General features: G+C 45.5%; 1 protein-coding gene across 2 annotated transcripts in view; it reads left to right on the forward strand.

Annotated features, from left to right (window-relative positions):
* Positions 1 to 21898, forward strand: part of LOC139368184 (liprin-alpha-3-like) — a 39627-nt gene that overhangs the window by 8926 nt on the left and 8803 nt on the right. Inside the window, exons 14-23 of one of the 2 annotated variants that reach the window (XM_071106816.1) lie at positions 2107 to 2210; positions 2677 to 2821; positions 3342 to 3535; positions 6333 to 6579; positions 14758 to 14897; positions 16157 to 16278; positions 20001 to 20179; positions 20388 to 20588; positions 20767 to 20829; positions 21346 to 21372. In XM_071106816.1, coding sequence (XP_070962917.1) covers positions 2107 to 2210; positions 2677 to 2821; positions 3342 to 3535; positions 6333 to 6579; positions 14758 to 14897; positions 16157 to 16278; positions 20001 to 20179; positions 20388 to 20588; positions 20767 to 20829; positions 21346 to 21372 — 1422 coding nt within the window. Of the gene's footprint in view, positions 1 to 2106; positions 2211 to 2676; positions 2822 to 3341; positions 3536 to 6332; positions 6580 to 14757; positions 14898 to 16156; positions 16279 to 20000; positions 20180 to 20387; positions 20589 to 20766; positions 20830 to 21101; positions 21373 to 21898 lie in introns of those variants that run through there. The other variant, XM_071106817.1, reaches the window with a different exon arrangement.

Raw genomic sequence — 21898 nt, forward strand, 5'->3', positions numbered from 1 at the left:
TGTGAACGATGAAAACTGTTCTGATAATGGGTTTTCATACCCACACCGTGTCCATAATGTAAAGGCCGATGGGATATTCATTGAAGAGGCAAGGGAGGAGGATGGTAAAGGGGATCTACATGACGTACCAATACCAATTGACATACCTATGTATGCCGCCTCTTCTACCTGCAGACACAGACACAAAAGTGAGCAGTTAGCCACCCAACACAGCTAGCCTTCAACATATTGTTATAGCCTACATATTCATACCTTTTTGCTTGATTGATATCCACTGGATTCTGTCCATTTTAGAAAGATTTGCACAAATATGAAAAGATAAATGGTATCATAAAACAGTATGAATTTAGATCATACAAGGGACAAAACGTACCTTAAATTGAGGCGATCTTTAACATTTTTTAGTTGAGTGTCTGCACCTGCTGTCTTTCAAATCCAAATGTTTCAGTTGGGCAGTTACAGTGCCTTGCGAAAGTATTCGGCCCCCTTGAACTTTGCGACCTTTTGCCACATTTCAGGCTTCAAACATAAAGATGTAAAACTGTATTTTTTGTGAAGAATCAACAACAAGTGGGACACAATCATGAAGTGGAACGACATTTATTGGATATTTCAAACTTTTTTAACAAATCAAAAACTGAAAAATTGGGCGTGCAAAATTATTCAGCCCCCTTAAGTTAATACTTTGTAGCGCAACCTTTTGCTGCGATTACAGCTGTAAGTCGCTTGGGGTATGTCTCTATCAGTTTTGCACATCGAGAGACTGACATTTTTTCCCATTCCTCCTTGCAAAACAGCTCGAGCTCAGTGAGGTTGGATGGAGAGCATTTGTGAACAGCAGTTTTCAGTTCTTTCCACAGATTCTCGATTGGATTCAGGTCTGGACTTTGACTTGGCCATTCTAACACCTGGATATGTTTATTTTTGAACCATTCCATTGTAGATTTTGCTTTATGTTTTGGATCATTGTCTTGTTGGAAGACAAATCTCCGTCCCAGTCTCAGGTCTTTTGCAGACTCCATCAGGTTTTCTTCCAGAATGGTCCTGTATTTGGCTCCATCCATCTTCCCATCAATTTTAACCATCTTCCCTGTCCCTGCTGAAGAAAAGCAGGCCCAAACCATGATGCTGCCACCACCATGTTTGACAGTGGGGATGATGTGTTCAGGGTGATGAGCTGTGTTGCTTTTACGCCAAACATAACGTTTTGCATTGTTGCCAAAAAGTTCAATTTTGGTTTCATCTGACCAGAGCACCTTCTTCCACATGTTTTGTGTGTCTCCCAGGTGGCTTGTGGCAAATTTTAAACGACACTTTTTATGGATATCTTTAAGAAATGGCTTTCTTCTTGCCACTCTTCCATAAAGGCCAGATTTGTGCAATATGCGACTGATTGTTGTCCTATGGACAGAGTCTCCCACCTCAGCTGTAGATCTCTGCAGTTCATCCAGAGTGATCATGGGCCTCTTGGCTGCATCTCTGATCAGTCTTCTCCTTGTATGAGCTGAAAGTTTAGAGGGACGGCCAGGTCTTGGTAGATTTGCAGTGGTCTGATACTCCTTCCATTTCAATATTATTGCTTGCACAGTGCTGCTTGGGATGTTTAAAGCTTGGGAAAGCTTGTAGTTTCCTGCAAGAACCCCCACCAACTAAGGAGGTCCCTCGAGGAACCCCGCCTCCTATGGGGTTCATGGAAGAACCTTTTGGGGGCAATCGTCAGTGCCAAAAACCCTAAGGTTGAGTGGAAATGGAGTAAGAACGTTGAGGATCTTCGAAGAACCCTTGTTGAACCACCTCATTTTTCTGAGTACTCCCTAGTCTCGATATGCAACTTCCTCTTTATCATCGCAAGGGTTTATGTGTTTCGCTGCAAGAACCGGAGACCAGTCACACTGCTCTGCACTGACAACAGTGTTTTGAGACCTAGACTTTTGTGATCAATTAGTTCTGTCTGTTCTTTTAGTTATTCTTGCCTGCTTCTGTATCCGGGCTTTGTTGTGTTCTTTTAATAGGGCAATTGATGCATGTAAAAAAAAGTTGAAACTTTTCTTTACTGTGATATTATGTAATCCTGTACTGTACTCTGCTCCTGTCTCTCTCTCCTAGGACCAGCTCATAGCTGAGCTGGAGAGGATTCAGCTGGAGCTGGATCAACTGAGGGGCAGGCCTGGCTCTTCCTATTCCAGGTTAGCCACAATGGAGCTTCAAGGGTATTTATAAATACATAATTTTTTTTATAAACGCATCTAATTAACACATTTGTTCTATCTTTCGAGGGAAAACTAACACTTTACTCTTCGTAAAATAGACTTTCTAAATGTTTTTTCAAAAATATTTAGCAAAGAGACGAACAGGACAAAGAGTTGATTTTAAGTTTACGTTGTTATTCTCACTTTCTGCCAGTTGATGTAGAATTAGATTTTTTTCTAATGTAGTGAATGTAACGAATAAACCATTGTTGTGATTAAGGATCAAATGTCACAATAACTCAATTTGTTTGAATATTTGAAATATTTTTTCATTCAAAAAGTTAATTTTATTCAGGAAATGGCGGCAATACATTTTAAAAAAAAGTGCTATAACGAATAAAGCAATTTTATTTTCTCATCTCATAAAATCTCACAAACTCTGTAGGACGAGCAACGTGAGCTCACTTCCCTCCACCCTTTTTCGAAGATCTCTTCCAGGGAGTGCCTCAGAGCTCCGTTACCCCCAGGGTGGTGGCTCCCTCCCAGCCGGCTACGGCAGCTCCTCCAGTGGCGTGGTGGTCCGGAGGGCACACCGCGGCCGATGGGCTCCCCCCAGGGATGACAACAACAAGGTGAGGATCTCATTGACTACCTACAGGACTGTAGCTCCCTGGTGGCCTGGTTCCATACTGTAAGGGCTATAGCCAACCTGCGAAAAGAAAACAAAAGAAATGGTGCACACTTATGGCTCCAATGCAAAAAATATATATAAATACCAACGTTTCGACAGCTATGCTGTCTTCATCAGGGTTTCAACTCCTAACTCCTGTCCCACAACGTACAGTATAGAACCAGGCTAGCTCCCTGGGTGGTGCCTAATGTGTTTTCATTATTTGTGATTGACTGAGTGACCTGTCACTCCTACACATGGGGGCCATTTTGTTTGTGCTGTGACTTTATACGCGAGGATTAAAGTAGCTAACAGCATTCCAAGTCATGTTGGACTGCCTGTAGGAAAAACAAGACGAGGCAACCTTTCATTTAATCATCTCTACTTTTTCCCCTTTCCCTTAATTCTTTCATACTTCCTTTCTTTCTGTCTCCCTCCTCTCTCTTGTTTCTCTCTCTCTCTCCTCCCCGGTCTCTCGACAGTATGGAGAGTGGGACAGTGGCAACATGCTGGGTCCCGGGTTCGAGGGGGGAGTCGACGGGGGCTGCTCAGATGACGAGGACGACAGGGAGACCCTGTTTGGCTCGGAGCTGCTCTCGCCCAGCGGACAGACGGACGTGCAGACTCTTGCCATCATGCTGCAAGAGCAACTGGAGGCCATCAACAAGGAGATCAAGTAAGTATTCAGCTACACCGCGAACAGGAATAATGGGTTTTTGAGGTCTTAACACACCTACAAATGCCTCAGAAATACCAAAGAAGATTTGTGAGGCGGTAAAGAAAAGTAGTGTACGCCACTCCAGGTTCAAACCAGAGCCTGGGGAGCTCTGCCTAACCAGTCAATCACACTACTCTCTCACTTGAGTATCTTAACAAGTTATTTTCTGATGATCTCATTTTGTAGCTTTGGCAAGGATGTGTGTGTTTCCCATCCCAGTTCACTCCTCACCCTGCAGGTTTTTACAGACGTCTCCCCACCCTATTCCTGCAACCCTTCTAGTTTAGTGTACCTGCACGCACAACCCATATGGAATTCTGGGTCGCTGGTAGCGTCTGGAACTGCCGATCTACGGCCAATAAGGCTGAGTTCATCTCGGCCCACGTTGCCCTTCAGTCCCGACACTTTTTGTCCCCGACTGTGACATGGGTTTCCCCAGAGAACACTGCGACTCCAGCTGCTCTCTCGTCGTTAACGTGTTCTCTCATAGTTCGAGGGCATCTGGTCGTCAGGGTGGTGGCACAGGGCTACTCATTTCTCCTAAGTGGAGATTTTCTCTTCCTCTCTCATCTGTCCATCCTCTCATTTGAATTCCATGCTGTCACTGTCACTTGTCCACTCAAGCTTAACATTGTTGTCATCTATCGCCCACCAGGTGCCCTTGGAGAGTTCCTCAATGAGATTGACACCTTGATAAGCTCCTTTCCCGATGATGGCTCACAACTCATTGTAATGGGTGACATTAACCTCCCGACGCCTCACTTCAGTTTATTTCTTTCCACTCCTGTCCTCTTTTGACCTCACCCTTTCCAGCCACCTCTCACTCACAAGGCAGGCAATACGCTTGACCTCATCTTCACTAGAAGCTGTTCTCTTACTGATCTCGCTGTAACCCCCCCCCCCCCCCATATCTCTGATCACGACTTTATTTCCTCCAACCCTACCCACTCAGCCCTTACCCAGATGGTCATCACTGCGTGCTTACAGAACAGGGCTTCGGGCAGCTGAGTGGAAATGGAGTAAAATTAAACTTCCGAAGGACCTATCATCCTCCCAACTCCCTCCTCTCTACCTTCTCTTCCTCTGTATCCGCTGCTAAAGCCACTTTCTAACACTCTACATTTCAAGCATCTGCACCCAAGCCTGGGAAACTCTTCTCCACTTTCTCCTCCCTCCTCAATCTTCCACCTCCTTGCCCTCCACTTTCTCCCCACTCCTTCATCTTCCACCTCCTTGCCCACCCTCCTGCTTCTCTGCGAACGACTTTGAAAAATAGGCTGACGACATCCGTTCTCATAAGAACTGCAAGACATAACTGGCGACAGTTTGACGTCTGAATCACTGAATAACTCTGTCTGTCAGTCTATGTTAAATCATCAGGAACAATAGCGAAGTGAAGGACTAAACCAAATCAAAATAGGGGGTGCCAAAACGACGGGACATAATTACAATAATAACTCAATCTAGAGCCCAAACTCGATCCACTAGTCAAGAACACACAAGCACACACACACCAGTAATTCCACCACCATCTACTAGTAAGCTACCACAGCAATTCCTGGCCTCGTCTTCCTCAATTATGTTCGCCTCCACACTTCAACACACACAATGTTTGGACAAGCTCACCAGATTCCCAGTAGTCGATGGACCCTGTCGAACTCCCAGTGAGCGTGGTACACGTGCCCACCATCTGCTTCTTTCCATCTGCTTCTTTCCGTCTGCCTCTCGTCCGTGCTTGCTTCGTCACTGGTTCTGTTAGACTGGTAGCTAACAGGCTGTGGCTGTTGCGGTAGCGTTTGATGCTGTAACGAGTGCGGGAGGAGAGAGAGAGAAAGGTGTATCCTTCCCTCGTTACAAGGGGATCCAAGCAGGTGCGCCCGTTCAGATAATCAGAGGCAACCTAACATGAGTTAGGTTCACACAGCAAAGGGGCCGGTTAACAGCAAATCACAATAAAAACCCTTTTGCCACATATGAAATATCTTCTGTTCCCATTCAATGGGTGATCCTGAGGTCAATTCCACATACAAAAACACATATCTAAAATTTACCTCTGCCTTTGCTTTGTCCAAACCAGGAGTGAATACCGCAGATACAGAAAGAAAGACTCACACCTCCTATGCTTTACTCAATCCAGAGGTTTATTCCACAAGCACATTATTAAGGTGTCCACATCACCAACGAACTATCATGGTCCAAACACACCAAGACAGTTGTGAAGAGGGCACGACAAAACTTTACAAATGACCTCAACTAACCCTGCACATTGACTCGGTACCGGTACCCCCTGTATGTATATAGCCTCGTTATTGTTATGTAATTTTTATTGTGTTACATTTTGGTTAGATTATTATACATTTTTTCACTTGGTTTATTTAGTAAATATTTTCTTACCTCTATATATTGAACTGCATTATTGGTTAAGGGCTTGTAAGTAAGCATTTCACAGTAAGGTCTACACATGTTGTATTCGGCGCATGTGACAAATACAATTTGATTTGATTTGATTTTGATACCACAAACATTTATTCCTCATCTCATTGCGGCTATCCTCAGTTTAGGAGTAAAATGATAAACGTGAGTTATGTTCACTCTTTTTGTACCCTCTCCTCTCCTTAACTCCTCTCGCTCTGTTTTCTCCCTCTCTCTTCTCCTTTCCTTACTTTTCCACTGACCTCCACTTGCTTCCTCCGTCTCATCTCTCTTCCTCTCCTCCCCTTTCTCTTTTACTCTCTCTTTCCCCATCTCCTCTCAGGCTGATCCAGGAGGAGAAGGAGAGCACTGAGCTGAGGGCGGAGGAGATCGAGAGCCGGGTGAGCAGCGTGGCCCTGGACTCCTCTCTTCTCCCCCCCTCCTCACTGGGTGGGGGCAGGGACAGCGTGGGGAGGGGCTACATGACCCCCTCCCTCACCTCCTCCACCCTGGCCTCCCCTTCACCCCCCAGCTCTGGACATTCCACCCCCCGACTGCCACATTCCCCTGCCAGAGAATCAGACAGACAGGTACAGTACCTTACGGCTGTGGCTATCTGTGATTAGAAGCATCTTGCATTTCAATGTATGTCTTCGTGGTTGTGGCAACCCAACGGGTAAGGCTAATTGAAATTACATCATAATGTCAGTTTACAATAAGAACTGGTTGAGATGGTGCTGACGGAGATGGTCGACTTGAGAACAAGATGGATGAGCTTCGTTTTTTGAGTTTCCTACCAATGGGACGTGAATAGTTGCAATATTCTATCCTTTTCAGAAATTTGGCTGACGGGTGATATGGACATAAAATTCAAGTGTTTCTCCATGCCTCGTTGCGCCTAGACAGCAGACTCAGGCAAAACCAAAGGGGGAGGGGTGTTCCTCCTTGTAAACAACAACTGTTGTGCTGCTTCAAGCTTTTGCTCACCTGAATTAGAATACCTTATGGTAAATTGCGTACCTTTTTATCTACCAAGAGAGTTTTCATCTCTAATCATCACTGCTGTCGACATTCCACCACAAAATGAGAATGGCACTAAGCAGGCACTCAACGAGCATACAAGACCCTCCCTTGCCCTCTCTTTGGAGGCTCCATCCTCCTGCTTCCTGTTTACAAGCAAAAACTCAAACAGGAAGTACCAGTGACATGCTCAGTACAGAAGTGGTTCGACGAATCAAATGCTAAGCTACAAGACGGCTTCACTAGCACAGACTGGAATATGTTCAGTGATTCATCCGATAGCATTGAGGAGTTTACCACATCAGTCAAGGGCTTCATCAATAAGTGCATCAACGACATCGTCCCCACAGCAACCGTACATACATATCCTAACCAGAATCCATGAATTACAGGCAGTATCCTCGCCGGGCTAAATGCTAGAGCAATACATTTTCAAAGGAACAGTATACAGACATGAACACTCTCTCTCAAACATGGAAAAAAAATCAATATAGGACTAAGATAGAATCCTACTACACCGGCTAAGATGCTTGTCGGATCTGGAAGGGTTTGCGGACTATTGTGGACAACAAAGGGAATTCCAGCCGTGAGTTGCCCAGTGACGCAAACCTCCCATTCGAGCTGAATGCCTTCTATACTCGCTTTGAGGCAAACAACACTGAGCCAAGAATGAGCACCCGTGCTGTACCGGACAACTGTGTGATCTTTCTCTCCTTGGCAGATGTGTGTAAGACTTTTAAACAGATTAACACTCGCAAGGCTGGTAGGCCAGACGGAATACCAGGGCTCATTCTCAGAGCATACATAGACCAGCTGGCAAGTGTCTTCACGGACATTTTTAAAACATCTCCTTGTCCCAGTCTGTAATCCCAACATGTTTCAAACAGACCACCATTGTCTCTGTTCCTAAGAACTCAAAGGCAACCCACCTAAATGACTATTGTCCTGTAGCACTCACATCTGTAACCATGAAATGCTTTGAAAGGCTGGTCACATCAACACCATCATCCCAGATACCTCCTGTACTCCCTGTTCACCCACGACTGTGTGGCCACGCATGCCTGCAACACCATCATCAAGTTTTCTGAAGACACAACGGTAGTAGGCCTGATCCCCGTCGACGATGAGACAGCCTATAGGAAGAAGGTCAGAGACCTGGCAGTGTGGTGCCAGGACAACAACCTCTCCCTCAACATCGACAAGACAAAAGAGCTGATTGTGGACTACAGGAAACAGAGGGGTGAGCACACCCCTTCCACATTGACAGGGCTGTGGTGGAGCGGGTCGAGAGCTTCAAGTTCCTCGGTGTCCATATCACTAAGGACTTAACATGGTCCTGTCCCACCAGCACAGTCATGAAAAATGCACAACAGCGCCTTTTGGCAGTCCCCTCAGACCCTCAAAAAGTTTTACAGATGCACCATTGAGAGCATCTTGACTGGCTGCATCACCACTTGGTATGAAAACGACACCGCCCTCAATCACAAGGCGCTACAAAGGTTGGTGCGGACATCTCAGTACATCACTGGGGTAGAGGTCTTCACAGATCCACTGGTAACGGAGTGGGTCCAGATGCAGAATTCGAAATAATGTCACAGGTCTGGGTTGGATTTGATATGATTGTTACGGGTCTCGGGTATGTGTAATTTTAATTGACTTGCCTGGAAGGGCCTATACAGATCCAAATGTGACTGCTGCAGTAGAGAGAGAGAAATGTTATTATTTATGCTGCTACTCTTGCTTTTCACGAGAGTGGAGCATGGCGCGTGTAGCTTGTGGTTGGCCAATCATGAGTCATCAAAGCAGTAATAGGCTACAGTCATAGAGCCTTCCTCCGTGTGTGGTAAAAGTTGGATATCTAATCAATGGAAGCTGGAATTAAAATGAATTAAAATGACGTCTATACAGAATGGATCTGGATGTCCTCGGGTCCATTTGGAACAGGTCGAATTTATGCATATTGGGTTCAAGTGGGAAAGCCCCAGGTCCATTTCGGAATGGGACCCATTAAAACCTCTACACTGGGGTCGAGCTCCCTGCCATCCAGGACCTCTATGCCAGGTGGTTTCAGAGGAAGGCCCCAAAAATGTTTGAAGACCTTAGCCACCCAAGCCATACAATGTACATTCTGCTACTGCACGGCAAGCATTAGCGGAACGCCAAGTCTGGGACAAAAAGGCACCTGAACAGCATCTACCCCCAAGCCATAAGACTGCTGAACAGTTAATCAAATGGCTACCCGGACTATTGCGTTGACCGTTTTTTGCAAACTTATACAAATGAAAAAACGGAAATATTACATTTTCATAAGTATTCAGACCATTTACTCGGTACTTTGTTTAAGTACCTTTGGCAGCAATTACAGCCCTTGAGTCTTCTTCTGTATGGCGCTATATGCTTGGCACACCTGTATTTGGGGAGTTTCCATTCTTCTCTGTAGATCCTCTCAAGATCTGCCAGGTTGGATGGGGAGCATTGCTGCACAGATATTTTCAGGTTTCTACAGAGATGTTAGATCGGGTTCAAGTCTGGACTCTGGGTAGGCCACTCAAGGGCATTCAGAGACTTGTCCCAAAGCCATTCCTGTGTTGTTTTGACTGTGCTTAGGGTCGTTGTCCTGTTGGAAGGTGAACCTTCGCCCCAGTCTGAGGATCTGAGCACTCTGGAGCAGATTTTCAAGGATCTCTCTTAATTCTGCTCCGTTCAACTTTCCCTTGATCCTGACTAGTCTCCCAGTCCCTGCCGCAGCATGATGCTGCCTTCAAAACCATGCTTCACAATAGGGATGGTGCCAGGTTTCCTCCAAATGTGATGCTTGGCATACAAGCAAAGAGTTCTATCTTGGTTTCATCAGACCAGAGAATCTTGTTTCTCATGGTCTGAGAGTCTTTAAGTGCCGTTTGGCAAAGTCCAATCGGGCTGTCATGTGCCTTTTACTAAGGAGTGGCTTCCGTCTGGCCATTCTACCACAAAGGCCTGATTGGTGGAGTGCTGCCGAGAAGGTTGTCCTTCTGGAAGATTCTCCCATCTCCACAGAGGAACTCTGGAGCTCTGTCAGAAAGACCATCAGGTTCTTGGTCACCTGCCTGACCAAGGCCCTTCTCCATTGCTCAATTTGGCCTGGCGGCCATCCCTAGGAAGAGTGTTGGTGGTTCCAAACTACTTAAATTTAAGAATGATGGAGGCCGCTGTGTTCTTGGGGACCTTCAATGTAGCAAAAAAAATGTGGTACCTTTCTCCAGATCTGTTCCTCGATACAATCCTGTCTCTACGGACAATTCCTTCGACCTCAGGGTTTGTTTTTTTCTCTGACATGCACTTTCAACTGTGGGACCTTATATAGACAAGTGTGTACCTCGGGCCTATTGAGTGGCACAGGCACTAAGGCACTGCATCGCAGTGCTTGAAGCGTCACTACAGCCCCGGGTTCAATCCCAGGCTGATTCACAGCCGGGCATGACCGGGAAACCCATGAGGTGGCACACAATTGGCTCAGCGTCGTCCAGGTTAGGGGAGGGTTTGGCCGGCCGGGATTTCCTTGTCCTAATACGCTCTAGCAACTACTTGTGGTGGTCCGGGCGCCTGCAAGCTGACTTCGGTCGCCAGTTGGATGATGTTTCCCCCGACACATTGGTGCGGCTGGCTTCCGGGTTAAGCGAGCAGTGTGTCAAGAAGCAGTGCAGCTTGGTAGGGTCGTGTTTCAGAGAACACATTGCTCTCGACATTCGCCTATCCTGAGTCAGTACGGGAGTTGCAGTGATGGGACAAGTGTTACGCGGAGCAACACAGGGGAACCCAAGAGCAGACTCAGACCAGGAAACAAGAATGAATGAACCAAGATATTTACTGCAACACAGGGAGAGAGGAGTGCAGGTCAGACGAAGCTTGGGTGGGTTGTAGGAAAGCAGATGTGGAGGCTGAGGTTGGAGTGAGCTGGGTTGAGACAGGGTTAACAGGTCCGAAGTGATATCCAAGGAAGTGATGGTGAGCTGAATTCAAAACAGGGTAGCAGGGTGGTGAGAGGAGACGGGTACCAGAGTCAGAGCGGCAAAACTGCAGTGAGAGGATAACAGCGTCCGGCAGGGAAACAGGCACAGCAGGGAAACTGGAGCTTGAATAATCATAAAAGGCTAGAAGCATAATACTGACTGAGCAGAGATTATGATCTAGCAGAGTGGAAGTGGCAGGACTGAGTATTTGTGGAGGTCTTGATTATGGAACGGGTTGCAGCTGGTGGGGAACTGCTCTGACTCCAGCACACCTGTCTCCAAACACACACACACACAGAGAAAGGGAGAGGGAGATGGAACTGGGGGGAATGGCTGCAGGTCAATGAGACACTGGATGTCCACTAGGGGGTGTGGCAGGGGCAGATGTGACAACAAGACTTTAACTACCAATTGTATATCATGAAAAAGGGGTAAATAATACCAAATAATAATAATAATAATAATATATACACTGTGCCTTGCAAAAGTATTCATCCCCTTGGTGTTTTTCCTATTTTGTTGAATTACAACCTATAATTTAAATAGATTTTTGGGGGGATTTCATGTAATGGACATACACATAATAGTCCAAATTGGTGAAGTCAAATGAAAAAATAACTTGTTTAAATAAATTCTAAAAAATGAAAAACTGAAAAGTTGTGTGTGCATATGTATTCATCCCTTTGCTATGAAGCCCCTAAATAAGATCTGGTGCAACCAATTACCTTCAGAAGTCACATCATTTGTTAAATAAAGTCCACCTGTGTGCAATCTAAGTGCCACATGATCTGTCACATGATCTCAGTATATCTACACCTGTTCTGAAAGGTCCCAGGGTCTGCAATATAAGGGTTGGGTTATAAAAAATATCTGAAACATCCCACGGACCACCATTAAATCCATTATAAAAAAAATGGAAAGAATATGGCACCAGAACAAACCTGCCAAGAGAGGGCCGCCCACCAAAACTCACTGACCAGGCAAGGAGGGCATTAATCAGAGAGACACTCGACCACTGCTACTCTAACTTCCACGATGCATACAAGGCCCTCCCCCGCCCTCCTTTTGGCAAATCTTACCATGACTCCATCTTGTTGCTCCCCTCCTATAGGCAGAAACTAAAAACAGGAAGCGCTCGTGCTTAGGGCTATCTGACGCTGGTCTGACCAATCGGATTCCATGCTTCAAGATGCTTCGATCACGTGGACTGAGATATGTTCCAGGTAGCCTCAGACAATAACATTGATGTATACGTGGACTCTGACTATTAAAATCTTCCCTAACCAGAAATTGTGGATTGATGGCAGCGTTTGCGCAAAACTGAAAGCACGTACCACCACATTTAATCATGGCAAGGCGACTGGAAACATGACCAAATACAAACAGTGTAGTTATTCCCTCCGTAAGGCAATCAAACAAGCAAAGTGTCAGTATAGAGACAAAGTGGAGTCGCAATTCAACGGCTCAAACACAAGATGCATGTGGCAGGGTCTACAGACAATCACTGATTACAAAAAAAAAACTGCCCCGTCTCGGACATCGACGTCTTGCTCCTAGACAAATTAAACAACTTCTTTGCGTGCTTTGAGGACAATACAGTGCCACTGACACGGCCTGCTACCAAATACTGTGGTAGCTCTTCTTCTCCGTGGCCGACGTGAGTAAAACTTTTAAACGTGTTAACCCTCGCAAGGCTGCAGCCTCAGACGGCATCCCTAGCGGCATCCTCAGAGCATGCGCAGGAGGAGTGTTTACGGACATATTCAATCAATCCCTATCCCAGTCTGCTGTCCACACATGCTTAAAGATGGCAACCATTTTTCCTGTTCCCAAGAAAGCTAAGGTAACTGAACTAAATGACTAAACGACGAGACAGCCTACAGGGAGGAAGTGAGGGCCCTCGGAGTGTGATAAAAAAGAACCTCTCACTCAATGTCAGCAAAACAAAAAAGATGATCGTGGGCTTCAGGAAACAGCAAAGGGAGCACACCCCTATCCACATCGACAGGACAGCAGTGAAGAAGGTGGAAAGATTTAAGATCCTCGGTGTACATATCACCGACAAACTGAAATGGTCCACGCACACAGACAGTGTGGTGAAGATGGCGAAAAAATGTGGCTTGTCACCGAAAACCCTCACTAACTTTTACAGGTGCACAATTGAGAGCATCCTGTTGGGCTGTATCACCGCCTGGTACGGCAACGGCACCGCCCACAACCACAGTGCTCTCCAGAGGGTGGTGCGGTCTGCACAACACATCACCGGGGGCAAACTACCTGCCCTCCAGGACACCTATAACACCTGATGTCACGCGCTCCAGCAGGTATATCTATCTGGTCACCCCCAAAACCAATTCTTCCTTTGGCCGCCTCTCCTTCCAGTTCTCTGCTGCCAATGACTGGAACGAACTACAAAAATCTCTGAAACTGGAAACCCTTATCTCCCTCACTAGCTTTAAGCACCAGCTGTCAGAGCAGCTCACAGATTACTGCACCTGTACATAGCCCATCTATAATTTAGGCCAAACAACTACCTCTTCCCCTACTGTATTTATTTATTTATTTATTTTGCTCCTTTGCACCCCATTATTTTTATTTCTTCTTTGCACATTATTCCACTGCAAATCTACCATTCCAGTGTTTTACTTGCTATATTGTATTTACTTGCTATATTGTATTTACTTCGCCACCATGGCTTTTTTTTGCCTTTACCTCCCTTATCTCACCTCATTTGCTCATGTAACGGATGTGAAACGGCTAGCTTAGTTAGTGGTGCACGCTAAATAGTGTTTCAATCGGTGACGTCACTTGCTCTGAGACTTTGAAGTAGTAGTTCCCCTTGCTCTGCAAGGGCCGTGGCTTTTGTGGAGCGATGGGTAACGATGCTTCGTGGGTGACTTTTGTTGATGTGTGCAGAGGGTCCCTGGTTCGCGCCCGGGTATGGGCGAGGGGACGGTCTAAAGTTATACTGTTACACTCACATCGTATATATACTTATTTTTCGACTGTATGTTTGTTTTACTCCACGTGTAACTCTGTGTTGTTGTATGTGTCGAACTACTTTGCTTTATCTTGGCCAGGTCGCAATTGTAAATGAGAACTTGTCTACCTGGTGAAAAAAAAAAAAAAAAAATGTTACAGGATGGCAAAAAAAGATAATTAAGGACAACAACCACCCGAGCCACTACCTGTTCTCCCCGCTTCCATCCAGACGGCGAGATCAGTACAGGTGCATCAAAGCTGGGACAGAGAGATTGAAAAACAATCTCAATGCCATCAGATTGTTAAACAGCCAGCACTTGCACAGAAAGGCAGCTGCCTACCTACAGACTTGATATCATAAGCCACTTTAATAGGTGGAACACTAGTCACTTGAATTATGCCACTTTAAGAATGTCATATGTATATACTGTATACTGTATCCTTCACTATCTATTCTTTACTATCTATTGCATCTTAGCCACTCTCTCACTGCTCAACCATATATTTTATACTTATATATTCTCATCCCATTCCTTTACTAGATTGTGTGTATTAGGTTTTGTGGAACTTGTTAGGTTTTGTTGTGGAATTGTTAGATATTACCTGTTAGATACTGCTGCACTGTCAGATCTAGAAGCATAAGCATTTCGCCACACTCGCAATAACATCTGCCAGCCATGTGTATGTCACCAAGACTATTTTATTTTATTTTATTTGGGATTTGATTAAAATAGTTGTCTACAGTGACTCACTTGAGCTGATTGTCTGTCAATACAGAACAGCAAAGAGGGCGACGACTGCCGGGCGCTAGCCTTGATTGACTCCACCCCTCCTCCGGTTCCTCGTGCTCTGCGATTGGATAGAATGACTCACACACACCCAGGGGCTGGGCTGGATGATCACCGCGAATTCCGCAGGTACAGTTGTTACTTTAGTCAACATTGAGACAATGTGTGTTTGCTGGGAAGCTAGGTAATGGAAAGTATATCACTCCGTATTGAAATGAAGGTTGAATAAAATAAAAAATAAAATATATTAATGCCAATAGAATGGATATAAAGTAGGCTGGATAACCAACTATTTCAGTGACCATCATGTATAATGATCAAAAATATAAACTCAACATGTAAAGTATTAGTAAGTGTTAGTGAGCATTTCTCCTTTGACAAGATACTCCATCCACCTGACAGGTGTCACATATCAAGAAGCTGATTAAACAGCGTGATCATTACACAGATGCACCTTGTGCTAGGGACAATAAAAGTCCACTTTAAAATGTGCAGTTTTGTCACAAAATGCCACTGATGTGTCACGTTTTGATGAAGTGTGCAATTGGCATGCTGACTGCAGGAATGTCCACCAGAGCTGTTGCCAGATAATTTAATGTTCATTTCTCTACCATAAGCCGCCTCCAACGTCGTTTTAGAGAATTTGCCAGTACGTCCAACTGGCCTCACAACTGCAGACCACGTTTATGCGTCGCGTGGGAGAGCGGTTTGCTGATGTCAACGTTGTCAACAGAGTGCCCAATCGTGGCGTTGGGGTTATGGTATGGGTAGGCATAAGTTACGGACAACCAACACAATTGCATTTTATCGATGGCAATTTGAATGCACAGAGATACCCTGATGAGATCCTGTGGCCCATTGTCGTGCGATTCATCCGCCCCCCTCACCTCACGTTTCAACATGATAATTTACAGCCCCAAGCCGCAAGGATCTGTACACATTTCCTGGAAGCTGAAAACGTCCCAGTTCTTCCATGGCCTGCATACTCACCAGAAATGTCACTAAATTGAGCTCTTTGGTATACTCCGGATCGACGTGTACGACAGAGTGTTCAAGTTCCCGCCAATATTCAGCAACTGCGTGCAGCCATTGAAGAGGAGTGGGACAACAGTCCACAGGCCACAATCAACAGCCTGATCAACTCTATGCGAAGGAGATGTGTTGCACTGCAAATGGTGGTCACACCAGATACTGACTGGTTTTTCTGATCCACGCCCCTACCTTTTTTTAAAGGTATCTGTGACCAACAGATGCATATCTCTATTCCCTGTCGTGAAATCCATAGATTAGTGCCTAATGAATTTATTTCAATTGTCTGATTTCCTTATTTGAAATGGTTGCATTTTTTGTTCACCAGTGATGTTCTGTGATTAATTTGTAACCACCAGTAGTCAGGACTCTCTCCACAAAGCCAGCAAGAAGAAGAGCATCAAGTCCTCCATTGGACGCCTGTTTGGGAAGAAGGAGAAGGGGAGGATCGGAGGACCTGGGAGTCAGTCTGCCTCTCTGGGTAAGTCAATATAGAGAGTTGACCACAGTGGTGGAAAAAATACTAAATTGTCATACTTGAGTAAAAGTAAAGATACCTTAACAGAAAATGACTCAAGTAAAACTAAAAGTCACTCAGTAAAATACTACTTGAGTAAAAGTCTAAAAGTATTTGTTTAAAAAAAAACTTAAGTACCAAAAGTAAATGGATTTGCTAAAATGTACTTAAGTATCAAATCATTTCAAATACCTTATATTAAGCAAACCAGACAGCATCATTTTTAAAATATTTTTTTAACACATAATTTCCAAATGAAGCATTTGTGTTTTGTGAGTCTGCCAGATCAGATGCAGTAGGGATGACCAGCGATGTTCTCTTGATAAGTGTGTGAATTGGACAATTTTCCTGTCAAAATGTATCTAGTACTTTTGGGTGTCAGGGAAAATGTATGGAGTAAAAAATACTAATTGTTATTTCGAAATGTTAATAGTTAAGTAAAGTACAGACACCCCCCAAAAATACCTAAGTAGAACTTTAAAGTATTTTTCCTTAAGTACTTTTCACCACCGGTTGACCGTGTGTGTGGGGTGTGAGGGTTAGAAACAATGTAAGGTCGCCTGTATTTTGCACACAAACTGTTTACTTATAAAGTATACACTAATATACACTAAGTATACAACACATTAAGGACACCTGCTCTTTCCACGACATATACTGACTATATCACGTTTTAGGGAAGACCCAGATGCAGACAGTGTCGAAGTAACAAAAGTTTATTACTAGAACAGGGGGTAGGCAAAACGACAAGTCAAGGGCAGGCAGAGGTCGGTAATCCAGATCAGAGTCCAAAAGGTACAGAATGGCAGGCAATCTCAGGATCAGGAAACAGGAGACAAAGGGCTGTGAGACATGGGTTTGATTCTAGACACATGAAAAGTGTGATGTATATGGAGGGTACAGGGCAACAGAAGACAAACAGCAGAGGGGCTAATGACCTTGGAGATGGGGAAAGGGCCGATATACCGGGGGGAAAGTTTAAGGGACTCCACACGGAGGGGCAGATCCCGGGTGGACAGCCATACCTTCTGCCCATGACAATGCCAGGGTCCGGTGGCAGTCCGCTTGTCGTCGATATGTGTAGGTGGTCTTGAGAAGGGCCGACCGGGCTCTCTTCCAGGTACGACAACAGCGGCAGACAAACATCTGAGCTGAATATATGCCGACCTCTTCCTCTTGCTCAGGGAAGACCGGAGTCTGAGAACCCAGGAAACGTTCAAAGGGCGAGAGACCAGTGGCAGAGCAAGGAAGGGTGTTGCAGGGGTATTTGACCCACACTAGTTGTTGGCTCCAGGTGGTGGGGTTGGCGGAGACCAGGCAGCGAAGAGTCATCTCCAGGTCTTGGTTGGCTCGCTCCGACTGGCCAGTGGACTGGGTATGGAACCTGGAGGACAGGCTGACCGATGACCCAATGAGTGTGCAGAACGCCTTCCAGAACCAGGACAAGAACTGAAGACCCCAATCGGAGACCATGTCCACTGGGAGTCCATAGATCCGGAAGACGTGCTGCACCATGAGCTGGGCCGTCTCTTTGGCAGAGGGTAGTTTGGGGAGAGGAATGACGTGAGCGGCTTTGGAAAACCGGTCCACTACTGTCGGGATGTTGGGATTGCCTTCAAACGGAGGGAGACCCGTGACAAAGTCCAGGGATATGTGAGACCAAGGACGGTGAGGGACAGGCAGAGGTTGAAGGAGACCAGCCGGTGCTTGCCGAGAAGTCTTGTTCGGTGCACAGATAGTACATGTGTCAACAAACATGGAGATGTCAGGAACGATGATGGGCGTCGCACAAAACCATTGTCGCACAAAGGCCAGGGTCCGATGGGAACCCGAGTGGCAGGCAAGCCTGGAGGAGTGGACCGCGTCAGGAAAAAGATCAGTTTATCCCGCAGTCATAGGGTCGGTGCGGTCGGTGGCCCGGGCCTTACTGAACACCTCCCTGAGGTCCTGGTGGAGAGGTCCGGGGCAACTTTCGAGCCCCCAGGAAGATGTCCTGGGTCAGGCTGCGCTGACTCCAGGAAATGAGCGTGGCAAAACAGGCTCCAGCCCATGATGGCACTAGCTGGAGCCAAGAGAATCCTAATACCACGGGAACCTGATAAGACTTAATGAGCAGGAATTGGATCGTCTTGCTGTGGTGCCCTGATACACGTAGGTTGATGGGGGTGGTATTGTGGATGACCCGGCCTATAGAGTGCCCGTCCAAATCAAATCAAATGTATTTATAAAGCCCTTCTTACATCAGCTGATGTCTCAAAGTGCTGTACAGAAACCCAGCCTAAAACCCCAAACAGCAAGCACTGCAGGTGTAGAAGCACGGTGGCTAGTAAAAACTCCCTAGAAAGGCCAGAACCTAGGAAGAAACTTAGAGAGGAACCAGGCTATGAGGGGTGGCCAGTCCTCTTCTGGCTGTGCCGGGTGGAGTTTATAACAGAACATGGCCAAGATGTTCAAATGTTCATAGATGACCAGCAGGGTGGGGATGCCCAGCTCGGACACCAGGGTATCTTCCATAAAGCTCTCATTGGCCCCAGAGTCGATGACTACCTGATGAGATTTCGACTGGCATGAAAAGGGGTGTGAGTCAGGGTAGAACAAAAGTTCTCCGTATGGCCCACCAGAGTACTCGCTCCTACTGGTGAGCCTGGTCTTTTAGTGGATAGGTGGAGGCAAAATTACCAGTCTTCCCACAATACAGACAACTCTTAGTGTGAAGCCTGTATAGCCATTCAGCTGGAGACAGCCTAGCTCTGCCTAGTTGCTTTGGCTCGGGAAGAGGTGAATCGGCAGACTTCGTAGACTCTCGTGGGAACTCGGGTAGCCTCGGGTTCTCTCGGTAACAGAGCCATTGGGGTCCTCAGGGATGCCTCGGAGGCGAGGTGGAATCCTTGGGCGGGCGAGTGAAATGGAATCTCCTCTCCTTCCTTCATTCCCGTAGTTGCCCATCGATCTGAATGGTCAAGGCGATGAGCGAGTCGTAAAGTATTGACTTTGGGGGGGGGGGGGGGGGGGGGGGGGGTGAATAGTTATGCACGCTCAAGTTTTCATTTTGTTGTTTGTTTCACAATAAAAAATATTTTGCATCTTCAAAGTGGTAGGCATGTTGTGTAAATCAAATGATACAAACCCCCCAAAAATCTATTTTAATTCCAGGTTGAAAGGCAACAGAATAGGAAAAAATCCAGGGGGGTGAATACTTTCGCAAGCCACTGTATGTGTGCCATTCAGAGGGTGAATGGGCAAAACAAAAGATTTAAGTGCCTTTGAATGGGGTATGGTAGTCGGTGCCAAGTGCACCGGTTTGTGTCAGGAACTGCAATGCTGCTGGGTTTTTCACACTCAACAGTTTCCTGTGTGTATCAAGAATGGTTCACTACCCAAAGGACATCCAGCCAACTTGACACAACTGTGGGAAGCATTGGAGTCAACATAGGCCAGCATCCCTGTGGAACGCTTTCAACACCTTGTAGAGTCCATGCCCCGACTAATTGAGGTTCAACTCAATATTAGGAATGTGTTCCTAATGTTTGGTATACTCAGTGTACACAGTTATACTCAATATTCTTTTAAATAATCAACCAGGGTAGCATTTTTCTGTGTTTTTAGAAGAAAAACAAATGATTTATGGCAAGAGAGATTGTCCAGTAATCATGGGGAGTAGTTTCTCACATGACCTTTGACCTCAGCCTCCACACCTTCCGATGACCTGGGCTCAGCTGACCCCCTGGGCCTGGCCAAGATGGGAACTGGCACCGTGGAGAAAGATCGCCGCAGCAAGAAGAAGCACGACCTGCTAGAAGAAGCTTGTCGCCAGGGTCTTCCCTTCGCTTCATGGGATGGCCCCACGGTGGTTACATGGCTTGAGGTATGAAGTCTCACTGGTTAACTATCTGGGAGGAAATCATGTGCATTGTTTTACCTGAAGGTGCTCCATCTTACTATGAATGAATCTGAATAATGTACTGTACATGATGAACATATTAAATGCATCCTTATTGGCAGGGAATATTTTTGTAAATATTCCCAAAGCAGATACATCTTCCCCCTCCTCTTCCTTTTCCTCTTCCTCTTAGTTGTGGGTGGGCATGCCCGCCTGGTATGTGGCAGCATGTCGTGCCAATGTGAAGAGCGGTGCCATCATGGCCAACCTGTCGGACACAGAGATCCAGCGGGAGATTGGCATCAGTAACCCCCTGCACCGCCTGAAACTGCGCCTGGCCATCCAGGAGATGGTGTCCCTCACCAGCCCCTCGGCACCGGCCAGCACACGCTCCGTAAGTGTTAAAGCATATACACTCACAAACACGCACACAAACATTAGCATATGTTCAGTAACATACTTGCTGCACATATAGAAGTTTGAATAAGTCTGAGTGAAAATGTATGCAAACTGTAAACATATCCTTATTATTTTTCCATCTGAATCTCAAATTGTCCTCGATGACATCACAGTCGACGAGTGATATATGGATGACTCATGCCGAAATGGAGTCACTGACCGCTGCCATAAAACCAGTAAGTTGTTTTGCCTATCTCTCTCTTTTTATATTTGCTTTTACTTCTCCCACACACTATCTTATTTCAAAAGTGATTTAATCTATGTTTGACGAATTAAGACATCCCAAAACTTTCGTGCAACTCAATTATCTAACAGTATTCTATTAATTCCTAACTGTATAAGAATTGATGGTACACATATAACTTGCTTGAAATCAACAAGCAACTTGAGACTATGCTGAATGAAATTCCATTTACAATTTGTTTTCCTTGTCTTTGTCTCTGATTAGGCATGTGTCGCTGCACCTTTTCCCCACTACTCCCCCAAATTCTCTTTGAGTGTAGTGTTTCTCCAACTAATTTTCATTCACTAACAAACTATTCCTCCTTCTGCCCTTCCTTCCTTACATCTTTTCTTCTCCATAACGCCTCCTGTCATTTACCGTAAAAACACGTCCTGGCAATCGTTCCTTTCCCTCTCCCTCCACCTCTATCCCTTTCTCTCTCTATCCCTTTCCTTTGCCTCCACTGAAGGAAGTGAAGGAGTTCAGCTGGGACCAGGTGAGATATTATTGTAGTTTTTGTCATGAATACTATTGTCATGAACAGGAAATTAAATCAATGATATCACATTGTAAACAGGCCATAAATCCGATACAGCAATTTGGGCATTTTCCTTAGATTTTGATCAATACTTTTTTACAGACTTTTTGTCCGCTTCAAAATAAAGTATAGACTATACTCAGGACTAGAATTGAAGTTAACTCTCTCTATCTATCTACAGTACCAGTCAAAAGTTTGGACACACCTACTCATTCAAGGGTTTTTCTTTATTTTTACTATTTTCTACATTGTAGAATATCACAACTATGAAATACCACATATGGAATCATGTAGTAACCAAAAAAGTGTTAAACAAATCAAAATATATGTTATATTTTAGATTCTTCAAAGTAGCCACCATTTGCCTTGATGACAGCTTTGCACACTCTTGGCATTCTCTCAACCAGCTTCACGAGGAATGATTTTCCAACAGTCTTGAAGGAGCTCCCACATATGCTGAGCACTTGTTGGCTGCTTTTCTTTC

This window comes from Oncorhynchus clarkii, chromosome 16 (assembly GCF_045791955.1).
Source record: "Oncorhynchus clarkii lewisi isolate Uvic-CL-2024 chromosome 16, UVic_Ocla_1.0, whole genome shotgun sequence".
In the NCBI taxonomy this organism is placed as follows: Eukaryota; Metazoa; Chordata; class Actinopteri; order Salmoniformes; family Salmonidae; genus Oncorhynchus; species Oncorhynchus clarkii.